The 12,558-nt window shown below is 50.7% G+C and overlaps 1 protein-coding gene across 1 annotated transcript in view; it reads right to left on the reverse strand.

Moving 5' to 3' along the window:
* PIK3R5 (phosphoinositide-3-kinase regulatory subunit 5) overlaps window positions 1-12,558 on the reverse strand; it is a 34,385-nt gene that overhangs the window by 15,271 nt on the left and 6,556 nt on the right. Inside the window, 2 exon segments of the mRNA XM_015562536.1 lie at window positions 2,304-2,407; window positions 12,038-12,176. Of these exon segments, the coding sequence (XP_015418022.1) occupies window positions 2,304-2,407; window positions 12,038-12,176 (243 nt within the window).

Below are 12,558 nucleotides of genomic sequence, written 5' to 3' on the forward strand. Positions count from 1 at the left end.
AGCACGGTGCTGGGGGCACAGAGGAGTGGCTGTGGGCACCGGGGCGCTGACACACGCCTCATGCTGGGGTTGGGTTCCCCGCTCAGGCCTGGGCCTCCTCACAGCCCGGGCAGGGCCTGAGGCCACGAGAGAGGTGGGGCTCTAGGGTCCCGGTTCCAAGAGGAAAGTGTATGATCTACTTTTGAGTATTTTTCACCCGGTGTTTTCAAAGACCTTTTCAACACTGAACTCAATTTTTTAAAAATAAGTTTGACCTTAATTTTTATATAAACATTTTTTTTTTCTCTACAGGACATCTGAATGGATATAAGATTACTCAAGAGAAGACTGTGTTTTAGGTGAGGTAGCTGGAAGCCAGGCAATCATTTTGGGAAGGGGAAGCAGACAGACATATGCCGTGGTGCAGGGGGGCTGAAATTTTGGCCCCTGCCCTGCTCCTCAAGCCACGGGTTGCGGGGTGGGGTGGCATCTGCCAGGAGGAAGGAGGGCCAAGTCAGGGCTGCATCCGAGTCCTCTGCCCGGGGGACCCTCTTCTAACTGCCGGCACTGGCCGGCACTGGCCGGGGAGGAGTGTGTGTCCGGCCACCTCCGTCTCTCTCTCCGCTCCACCCCGGCTCCTCCTCAGTGCGTGTGAAATGCGTTCAGTATGAAAATTTCAAACATACACAAATGTTGAGAACCGTGAACCCCGAGGTGTCAATTACTCAGTTAACGGTTAACAACCCAGGACGGTTCTCACGTCGCCCACGCCCACCCTCGTCGCTGTGTCTCCTGGAACGTGTCTGAGCCATCACGGTGCCCCTGTGCCCGCCCGTGCACGCTGTCATGCACATGGCTGCCCTTTGCTGCGCTCTTTCCCAAACCCACGCCGCGAGCTGCATTCACACCAGTGCAAAGCAACGCAACGCCCAGTCCCTGTGGGCATCTGCCCGGAGCGGGGCCCTGGGCTCAGGACCGGGCGCTGTCAGAGGCATCAGCATGGGGAGAAACTGTGTGTGATTTCTCTCTTTAGAAGAAAAAGGAGGCAGGCTCACGTAAGCAGCCCCTCACTGAGCCCCTCTCCTTCACTGAGGGCTTGATCCCAGGTGCTGGGCACACAGGACCTCACTCGCCCCTACTTGACTCCCTGTGTGCAGGACCAGCCCGGCCAGCCTGCGCCCTCGCCGCCTGCACGCCATCTCTGCTGGGAAACCGACCATCCCTCCCAACTCACAGAAAACAGGAGTGGGTTCCCCCTCAGCCCCGAGACCTCCTACTAACCTCTCAGAACCTCAGTTCCCTGGCCTTAAAAATGCCTTTTCCACAAGGTCAGCACGAGGATTGCAGGAAGCAGCCATGCCCACAGTGGTGCCCAGAGCTCAGTAAGTGCCCAGGCGATGTTGGTGGGCGTTCACCAGCCCCCTGCCTCCGCCCGGGAGGGAGCTTATTTACTTGCTAAGCTAACATTTACAAATATGCTCGTCCCTCTGTCTCTCTCAGGACCTGCACTGCCTGGGGATGGGAGAGCAGGTGACTACAGTTTCTGCTGCTGGAGCTGAAGCATCTGGGCGCCCCGGTGTCCGGGTGAGACAGCGCCCACACGCCCGGAGACCCGCTGGAGGGGCCTCGGAACAGAGGCTGCTCTCCTAGCGTTTGTCACACTGCAGACACAGACCCGTGAGTGGGCAATGCAATCCACTTGGGAAGTCACCACCAGAATTGCCTTTTAAATGAAATGGAATAGAAGGGGACAGAGCCCACCCTAGGAGGTAAGGGTAAGTTTCAATTCATGAAACCTGTTTCAGGTGTGTGTGTGTGTGCGCGCGCGCACGCATGTGCCAGGCTGTCATAGAAAATGAATTCTTTATTGCAGATTCTGGTTAAAGAAAAAAAGTTTGGAAAATGCTGCTTTAAAAACTGGCAGAAAGACACTGTGGGAAGAGCATGGCATTCCAAGGAGGACTGAGGTTCCGGTCCTGGCTCAGACACTCATTGTGTGACCTTGGGGAAGTTACTTGGCCTCTCTGACCTCCAGTTTCCTCATCTGAAAAGTGGGGTGAAGTGAGGTAATGTGTGCCCAGTGCCTGGCATGATCAATGCAGGTGATCTTAACCTTTTTTTTTTTTTAAGTCTCAGACCTGATAGGAATCTGATAAAAGACCCTCAGCCCAGAAAGCGGCTCTGCGCACAAAACATCACCAGCAATCCCGGGGTTCCATCTAAGCCTGTCTGCGGGGGGCTTGGTTGGGGTGCAGCGAGAGAGGGATGCAGGGGTGCTGGTGCAGGAATGGTGAACAGTGGGTGCGGTCCCATGCCCACCCCACCCCACGCTGCTTCTCGCTCCCCAAGAGCACTCACACAGTGGAGCTGCGGTGACTCCGAAGGGGCAGACCCTGCTCAGCCCTCACCAGCCGCTGGTAGGAGATTCCTGTGGCCAAAGAAAAAGAACAGATTCACGCGGTTACCTGGTCCTTCGGCGCTCATGGCCTGCGCCTCACAGTGGCCGCACCGGACAGTTAGGACAGGAGTTCCTGGATGGGGTTCAGGCCCAGGGGCAGGTCACGCCTGACGCCTACGGGGCCTCTGACAGGATGAGCCCAGGCCCCACCTGGCTCCAGCCACCTGTCAAGCTTTGCTCCTCAGAGGCAGCGGGCAGCGCACCCAGAGAGGAGAACCGAGGCCGGTCTCCCGCTGTCCAGCAGTCCTGGCTCCTGTCACACTGCCCTCTCGCAGTCCCGGTGTCCGGCAGTGGGCACGCCGGGCACCCCTCGGGCCATCCCCTCAGCCTCAGCCCCTCCCACACTCTCTCCTTCCCCCAGCATCTTGGCCCGGCCTCCACAACTTTTCAGGGGCCACAGACCCCTGATGGGCCTTTACGGGGTCCCTGTCTCCCTGTCAGGGGCAGGGCCAGCCCGGGCCGGTGGGAGTGGGGAGCAGGAAGGCGATCCACTCGGGAAGCGTTGCAGAAAGCCGGAAGGAAGGCCCTGATGCTTGTTAGCACATGGAAGAAAATGGCCAATGTATGCATTCTGACTTAGCACCTAGTTGCTTTGATCTGGGCCTTCTGCTTAGTGTTTCTTTTGTGTAAGTGTCACATGTTTGGACGTGACTGTTGTGTCTGTTTTGATAGGAGAGTCCCCGGACAGTGGCTGTTCCTATCAGGACTGGGAACGCTGTCTGGCAGCTCTCACATACGTACTCCTGTACTCCCTTACTCAAACGCTGGAGCGGATGAGGGTGCCCACTCTGCAGGGGTTCCCCACGAGGAGCACACAGACAAGCCGCCTCCTCTCGACTCGTCTGCTCTTTTGTTTTACCATGGGACGTCTTAACGGTAACCCACACCCCACGGACCCGTTGCCTCGCCTCCCACTCTGCCTCGATGGGCACAGGCCACGCAGCCTACCACTCTCCTGGGGAGGGGAGCAGCCGGCAAGATCACTCCCCTCCATCAGGCTTCCTTCCAGATGCCGGCCATTGGCTTCCAATCCCATTGCCCTCCTGGACCGCCCTCCTGGACCGCCCTCCCGAGCTGCCCTCCTGGACCGCCCTCCTGAGCTGCCCTCCTGGACCGCCCTCCCGAGCTGCCCTCCTGGACCGCCCTCCTGAGCTGCCCTCCTGGACTGCCCTCCTGGACTGTCCTCCTGGACTGTCCTCCTGGACCGCCCTCCTGGACCGCCCTCCTGAGCTGCCCTCCTAGACTGCCCTCCTGAGTTGCCCTCCTGAACTGCCCTCCTGAAGTCACAACACCCTAGGCCTCAACCTTATCATTTTCCTTGAATTGCTTTTTTTTTGCGTCTTTGATACTGTTGACCACTTTCTCCTTGGAGTTTGCTCTGCTCCATTAGTCTCCATGACAAGGACCATTCAGTCACATCTTGTATTTCTCTCTCTGTTTATCTTAGGACTAGAGGCCCAGTGCCTGAAATTCGTACACGGGTAGGATTCCTAGGCCTGGCCACCAATCAGGGCCAATCGGGCCTTCCTTCCCCCAGCTGCTGGCTGCCTGCTGGGGCCTTCCTTCATTCCCCACTGTCCCCTGGTGGTCAGTGCACGTCATAGCAAGCAGTCAAACTCCAGGTCGGTCAAACTCTCAAGGGACAATTTGCATATTAGGCTTTTATTATATAGGATAATACCTGAATAGTCTCATTTGGGGATCGCAGTGCAGGTAGAGCTGAGAGCTGCCTCATATCAGCTAGGCAGACACCATAAAACCTTGCCCTGTGCCTGATTTTGCTGTTGGGGGACTTTTAGGAGGACGTCTGTGCCCCTGGGCACACCCTGGCCCAGAGGGAGTCATTTCCAGAGCTGGATATCCTGGATGCCAACAGTCCCCAAGTGAAGCGCGGAGCATCAGATGAGACTCCCCCACCCCCAACGAAGACGTTGAAACAAAAAATCGGGTGGACGGCAATCCAGGGGTCAGAGTGAAAACAGCACAGACCCTCTCCTACTCGTGGTCCCATGAACATTCTAGGCTTCTCCCATCTTTCTGCTCCTCCATCCCTGGTAGGAGACCTCGTCCTCAAGGTCATTTCATTGTCTAAGACGGCTGTTGGAGTGCCGGCCATCAAGTCCTCATTCCAGTTAACAGGAGGAAGTGAGGGGGAGGGGTGTCAAAAGTATAAGCCACTGTTATTTCAGACTTTCTTTTATAGGCAGCCAGCTCAACTAATCACACCCTGTGATTTCTGGAACATCTGCCTTCCACTCCTTCCCTGAGTCTTCCCCTATAGTATCATGATATAATGAGGAATATATATTTGCATTTATTATATGTACATGTTCATCCCCAGTTCCTGGGACAGAGCTCCTAAAATCCTTGTCATGTCCTGAGTGATGGGGTGACAGGAGCATCTATAACAGTGGTTCTCAACCTTCCTAATGCCGCGACCCTTTAATACAGTTCCTTATCGTGTGGTGACCCCCAACCATAAAATTATTTTCGTTGCTACTACATAACTGTAATTTTGCTACTGTTATGAATCGTAATGTAAATATCTGATATGCAGGATATATTTTCATTGTTACAAATTGAACATAATTAAAGCATAGTGATTAATCACAAAACAATATGTAATTATATATTCAATATGTGTTTTCCGATGGTTGTAGGCGACCCCTGTGAAAGGGTCATTTGACCCCCAAAGGGGTCGCGACCCACAGGTTGAGAACCGCTGATCTATAACAAGCCCCTTTTGACTGGACCTGAGTTTATGCTAATGAGGTGACTCTGGGTGGGTCCCTAGATAGCTTCCAGAAGGGGGCTGGCTGCCCTCTGGAGCCAGCCCTGTGAGTGATTCAAGGGCTGGAATGTTGTGACCTCCCCCAGCAACCTTCAGCGGGGGAAGGGGCTGGAGATTGAGGTAATCACCAATAGCCAAGATTGAGTCAATCATGCCTACTTAGTAGGACCTCCATGAAACCCCTAAACAATGGGGTTCAGAAAGCTCCCAGGGTGGTGCCAGGAGGGCAGTGCACCCCAACTCCACAGAGATAGGAGCTCCTACACTCAGGACCCCTCCAGACCTCGACCTCTGTACCCCTTCACCCGGCTGTTCCTCTGTGTCCTTCATAGTATCCTTTCCAATAAACCAGTGAACGTAAGTAAAACGCTCTCCTACTTCTAGGAGCTGTTTTAGCAAATTACTGCACTTGAGGAGGGAGCGCTGGGAAGCCCTGATTTGTAGCTGATTGGTCAAATGTAAGGGAGACCTGGGCTATGGTCAGCACCTGAAGTGGGGGCCAGTCTTGCGGGACTGAGCCCTCCACCGCGGGTTCTGTGCTGACTCCAGGTGGTGAGGGTCCGAACTGGATTGAATCTGTGGACACCCAGCTGGTGTCTGGGGAGCTGGAGAACGGGCGTGTGGGGGAAAGACTCCCATGTATCTGGGGTCGGAGTAAAAACAGCACAGACCAGACCCTCTCCTACTAGTCCATGTTGGTTGACTTTCCTTTAAGAGACCTAAACCTTTCATTCCATAATCTGAGACAAAAAGTAGAAGATGCAAATGTTTATGATCAGTAATGTCCCAAGAGAAACGTACAGTGGGGCCTTGACTTACGAGACCGAGCGCGTTAAGGAGCTCGTTAACTCAAATTACTCTATCAATTCAATGCAAAAAAAATGGCTGAGAGACAGCTGGTATCTCAAAAAACTCGTAGTCGGGACACTCGTAAGTCAAGGCCCCACTGTATTGCCACTGAAGAATATTCACAATTCACCTGCCACCTGTCGACAGGCAGAACTGACCTCATCAGGTTTTTTCCTGATGGCAGGAGGCCCAGGGTGGGAGGGCACTAGGCGATAGGAAAGGGACAGGAGAAACTGCCCAAGGGCAGAAGGTGCTTGGGAGCCAGCAGGGCCCGGGACCTGTCAGTCATGCAGTCCCCTGCCTGGGTCTTTTGAAAGAAACAGCATTTTGCAATGTGAGAAGGTAGTTTTTGACTCGAACAGACATGGGTTCAAGTGGTAGAGCTCTTGTTAGCTATGTGACCACGGAAAAGCTCCTTAATTGTCTGGCCCTCAAGTTTCATTATCTGAAAAATGGAAATACTAGTGACTAACCAGGGGGCTGCCGGAGGATGGATGGGACCGATTCTTAGCAATGTTGAATGCAGCGTAAGCACAGGTAATGCAGCCATTGCCACCACCACCACCACCACCACCCCATCAACCACAATTTCAGTCCTGCTTTGATGAGGAAAGCTTATGTAACCTGTCCCCAGGTCACCAACTAATAAGTGACAAAGCAGACGTCTTTGTCATACCAAGGCCCGTGTTTCTCCTCTCACACCTGGCTTTAGAGCTTGGGCAAGAAACAAACTTCTCCCAGTCTTGGTTGTGCCATGCACACAATGGGAGTAATATTGCTTTTCCCTCTTACGTCACGGGGCCATGGCCGTGGTCTGGGTGAGGTGCAGGCATTGATGCCCACTGTCACCCCTCAGGATTACAGATAAATTCTTTGCAGGCAAGTATTTTGCTGAGCGCAGCCATGTGGTCACAGCATAAATATTTGACAAACATGTGGGCTTAACCCCAGAGGGTTGTGGTGGGCAGGACCTGGTAGCACTGATGTGAGGTTTCCTGCCAGCCCCAGAGCGGAGCCAGTAGGCACCCTATTGGGGGTGGAGTCAGGAAGAAGGGGGAGGCCCGGGGCTTCATAACCTGCCCACTTCCTCTGCTACCTAGCCACATCAAAGTGGAGTAAACTGTTTCATTCATCTCCATGGCAACTCGCTCCCTAAGGCTCCCTGGGTGGAGGGCCCAGCTCTTCAGGCCCCTGGTCATCTTCTTCCTGTGACCTTGCCAGGACCTCTCTCTTAAGCCAACACACCCCAAACCCTACTGCCCAAGCAACGTGAAATCAACGTCGGTCAGCGGTCAGCATTTAGCCTCGAAAACTGCTCTGAGAGGGAGGGATCCTCCTCCCATTTTACAGATGAGGAAACTGAGGCTCCCATAAGTAAAATGTCTTTCCACTGGCCCCGCAGCTCCAGGACTTGAAACCACTGAGGGCTGATACCTGGTACTGGTAACCGCCAAGTGACTGAGCCTCAGCTTCTCCTCCCAGAGCCCATTCCGGCCTCCATTCCAGCCCCTCCCTGGTTCCTCCCATTGCCTCTCTCGGCTGGGCTCACTAGGGGTGGGGCACTCAGCCACATGCCTCTACAAAACCACACTGAAGCATTTTCTAACAAGCCCACCTCAGGCTCCTGCAGATGAGGGTCAATTTTGTTCAACTTACTATTTGCTGTTGATGAGGGCTCAGGTTCTGTGAAATCAGAGGTTAACGTGGGATGTGAGATGAGTGTTTTGTTCCGGACAAAAGATGCCCTCAAAGGTTACAGTTTTATTCTCCTAGATGACATTAACTAATTTGGTATCTAGTTGTGCAACCTTATTCTAGCTTGCATGAGAAACCCGTATCAGTTTCTCGCACCCTCCTCTACACCAGCTCTGTCGTGTCGCTGGTTCCCTCGGAGACGGGGTGAACACATCTGGGGCACGGGCTCGCTGTGCATTTGTATGAGAGCTTGGTTTTTGTTTGAAGACATGAGAAGGAGATGGTTTCCTGTTTCAGTTCTGCTTTCCCTGGAAGAGAAGTTCCTAGCACGGGCAGCCTGGCCCGAGTCCCTCTCCACACATCTGCCTTCTGGGTCACCGGCATCTCTGAGGCCTCACGTGGTCCCTGGACACTGCCCCTCAGCAGGGAGGGGCAAGAGCACCACGGGTCCTCCCTGCTCTGGGTCCAGCTCCAGCTGCTGCTCTGCCTGGCGCTTGTCCCCCAGGCTCAGAACCCCATGTCCCAGCATCTGGGCCTCGCCACAGCCCGCCCCTCTGCTCCCCATCTGCTCGCTGGGCTGCCCAGAACAGTTCCTGCTCAGCTGCCCGCAAAAACACTTCCAGGCATCGCGTGCGTTCAGCGGAGCAGGGCCAGCTGGCTCCACTCGAAATCGGGAAGCCGTCGCCCCACTTGCAGGTGACGGCCCTCCTCCAACCCAACATCGCCCTCGGCCATGTCAAAGAAAGAAAGGGTTGTTTAAATCTTTGGTATAGACGCGTGGTCGGCAAACTGCGCGCGCGAGACACATGCTGCTCCTTGGCCCCTTGAGTGTGGCTCCTCCTAAGCCTTAGGAGTGCCCTAATTAAGTTAATGACAATGTACCTACCTATATAGTTTAAGTTTAAAAAATTTGGCTCTCAAAGGAAATTTCAATCGTTATACTGTTGATATTTGGCTCTGTTGACTGCTGAGTTTGCCGACCACTGGTATAGACAGAAGGTCCTGCCAAGGCATGTGCACTGAAATCCTTTCCGTCTAAATCATAAGCAGGAATAAAACTTTCCATTCTTGTTAAAGGCATTCTGGTCCCCAGCAGCAAGCCCAGAAGTGATCTGGTCCTACTTACTTTGGGGACAGTGGGAAGGACGGGCATGAAAGAGATTAACCTTACACTGGTCTGTTCATTTAGGGTGCCTTGGGGAGTTAGGTTGGCAGTTTCTCGATTCATCATGTGCCCCAGCACCTCCTAGTTCAACACCTTCTCCTCAGGGTCTTCCTGATTTCTTCATTCTTCCACCACGTCTCTCCCATAAAGTGAGGTTCATGCAATAGGCAGACTTGGGTGATGGCCAACCTCAGCCTGTGCCTGCTCTGCTCTGTAACAACACACAGCTGATTGGCTGGGGGCAGATAGATCAGATAGATGATTGGTTGGGGGCAGATAGATCAGAGAGATGATTGGCTGGGAACAGATAGATCAGATAGATGATTGGCTGGGGAAGGAAGTCATGAATCCCTCAAAGAAACCTACAGACAGAGCTTCAGTCCTGAGCTTTCTAGGGTTCGTGAACTGTTGGGGAATAAGATTTGGTCCCTCTGTTCTATGTGTATAATGTGTACAGTGAGAATGAAACCCTGTCCGTACTACATAGGGCTTGGTGTGGAGAGATTTAAAAGAAAAGATGGGATTACAACATACATGGTATTTTGGGGCCTGGTTTTTTAAAAATTCAAGTTACCCAACATCTTCTGATCTCAGTAATTACATTCCTATATCATTTCTAATGATGGCATTCCACCAAATGACTTTGCTACACTATACTCAGCCATGTCCAATATTTAGGTTTTTTGGAATTGGTTGATTACTAGAAAGAATTCATCGATGAACATCCTTGTAGGAAAATCTTTGCATAGCCATAATTGCTCAAATTCCTAGGAATGGAATTGCTGGGTGAAAGGATATTCTTTTTAATGTTTTAGAGAACACAGCTCCCCTTTTCCTGACCAATACTGGCTTTTTTTTGTTTTTAAATCTTTGCCAATTTGTTAGGGGAAAACGGTGTCTCACTGTTAAGTTTTGCATTTTCTTTATTACTAATGAGGGTGAATATCTTGAGAGTTGTTCCTCAGATGGTTTTAGGTTTTTTTTTGATGTGCTTAAAGCATGCTTTGTCACAGTTTCATTGGTGGGTTGGCCTATTTTTAATTGACTCAAAAGAACTCTTCATGGATTTGAATACTATTTTTATTGAAAATATTTTTCTTAGCTCGTCATTTACCTTTCACTTATAGTGGGTTGTGCCAAATAAAGAGCTTTAAATTTTATGCTCTCAAATCTGTTGGCCTTTTATAATTTTTGTCTTGCAGGGACAATCCTTCTCCATTCTAAGCTCAGGTGACCTATTTTTCTTCTATGACTTTTATGGTCTTGCTTCTACACTTAAGCTTTTAATCCAACTGTAAGTTATTTTTATAAAACTCAATTTTGTTTTTTGGAGATAAAATTCTAACTCATTTTTTTATGGTCTCTCCATTATCCTGATATCATTCATTAAATGACCAATTTTTTTTCAGGACCCATTTGAGGATGCCACTTTGTTATATAACAATTTTTTACTATTTCATTTGTTCCTAGCTATTCTATTTTGCTCCATTATTCATGTATTCTTTTCCCAATAGTGTATGATTTTCATAACTCATATAGCCTTAGGGTACCTTCAAAGACCTAGTAAGGAACTATCCATCCTTACTCTTCTTTAAGAATACATAAATATATATCAAACGCATGGGTAAATGCTATTGTAGGGCACTGATAGACTTTCTCTATTTTGTTAAATTGTAAAAGATGTTGATGTATTTTGATCAGGGTAACACCTGATATTATTGTGATATTGACTCAATCTAGCAACATGTGTTTTAAATTATTTATCCTTTGGTTAAATTTGTTTCTTCTATGTAGGTTAGTTGCATTTATTTTATATTTGTAGTCGCTATTGCAAATTGTTGTGGGTTTTTTTTTCATGTCTTCTAACTGGTTAATGCCATTATATGGCAAAGCTCTTAGCTCCCTGTTTACCAGTCTGACAGTCCTTCAGGTGATCCTCTTAGTCTTGATAAATAAGCAATTGTTTGATTTCTACCTATTAAAATGTTATCTTCTCTGGAAAAGGAAATATCTTTATTTTTTTGCATAGGCAAAATCATTGTAAGCATGAAGAGAAAGATTATTGACTAAATGGAAATGCCTCTAGAACACTTCCGTATATTAGAAGTTTTCATATATTAGAGGGGTTTTAAATATTAGGAACGGATATTGAATTTTATCCATTCAGTAACAACTGACTTCATTCCTTTGAGCCTCTGATGGGACGAGTTGCTCTAATATCAGAGTACCTCTCAGGGCATCATACTTGATTATGATTTCTCTTGCTCTGCAATAGTTTGCTTCTACCTCATTTGCATGTGTATCATAGCACCTGCAATTTCTCAAGAATTCCTACTTTTCAGACTCTACATATGAAGACTTAGTACCAGGCCCCTGCCCGCACTTGTCATGGCGCCCATTAACTGTCTATTCCCAACACCAGCCACCCTCCGTGGCCAGACTGAACCTGTCCACACACACAGTTCCCCACGTGCTCCTGAGGCAAAGAGAACACGTGAGGGCCTCGTGTCAACACGGGCTTCGCTGTCGGACCTGGGCAGCCTCAGAGACCACCTGCATGACCAGAGCAGAGGCACAGGCCGCATGGTGTGGTCTCCTTGCCCTGAACGCCTGCTCAGCCTCCCCTGAGAAGTCCTCTGTTTTCCCCCCTTTTTATCCTTTCCCGAGGACATTTTCTGATTTTCAAAGAGAGGGGAAGAGACAGAGACAGATAAAGGGAAACATCGATCAGTTGCCTCCCACAGGCTGGGTCGGGATCAGGGATCAAACCCATTACTCAGGTATGTGCCGTGACCGGGAATCGAACCCATAGCCTTTCAGTGTAACTGGACGAAATTCCTACCAATTGAGCAACACCGGGCAGGTCAAGAATTCCCCCTTGAGTTACTGCCTACGTTCACTGCTTTCAGCCATCTGATGCTGGTGCGCACATGGTACACACCGCACCATAAAGAGGAGACTCCAAGGTTTTGAATCGGGGCCATGGGCAGAGACGAGCTGAAGGTTGAGAGGTGAGGAGGATCACAGCCCAAGAGCAGTTCCAGAAGAACCTCCTGCCTGCATGATCCCTGCTCCCGGCACAAGCTGCCTCAGCACTGACCTGGGGCCTTGAGCTCAGCGTCGATGAAGGTGAGCAGCTCCTGGCTGATGTTGCAGTACGGAATGGGCCAGGTCAGGAATCGGTGGTAGGTGCCGGCTGCTTTCAGAAGAAGGTCTGAGTCCGGCGGGAAGTGTGGTGTCTGCAATGCAGAGGGAGTGGTAAGCAGAGAAGTCTGGGTGGGAGAAAGTGCACTGATATTCCAGAGCAGAACCTGCTACTTTTCTGGAATGTTCCACAAAGGGCACACATTTCCCGGCAGCCGCACGTCCAAGAACAAGGTCAGGAAGGACTGGAAGTAACCCACAGGCAGTGAGTTACAGATAGGCAAGAGGGTGCCAGGGATGTCTCTACCGTAAGGGCCTTGGTTTTATTAAACATAACACAGTTCACACAGTTCAGGAGAGCAGCGCTCTGAAAAGCTGGAGTCATCTTAAATGGGGCTGCTGCTGCCTCTCAAATGTCTAAACCAGTGGTCGGCAAGCTGCGGCTCACGAGCCACATGCGGCTCTTTGGCCCCTTGA

The sequence above is a fragment of the Myotis davidii genome, unplaced genomic scaffold (assembly GCF_000327345.1).
Source record: "Myotis davidii unplaced genomic scaffold, ASM32734v1 scaffold37, whole genome shotgun sequence".
Lineage (NCBI taxonomy): Eukaryota > Metazoa > Chordata > Mammalia > Chiroptera > Vespertilionidae > Myotis > Myotis davidii.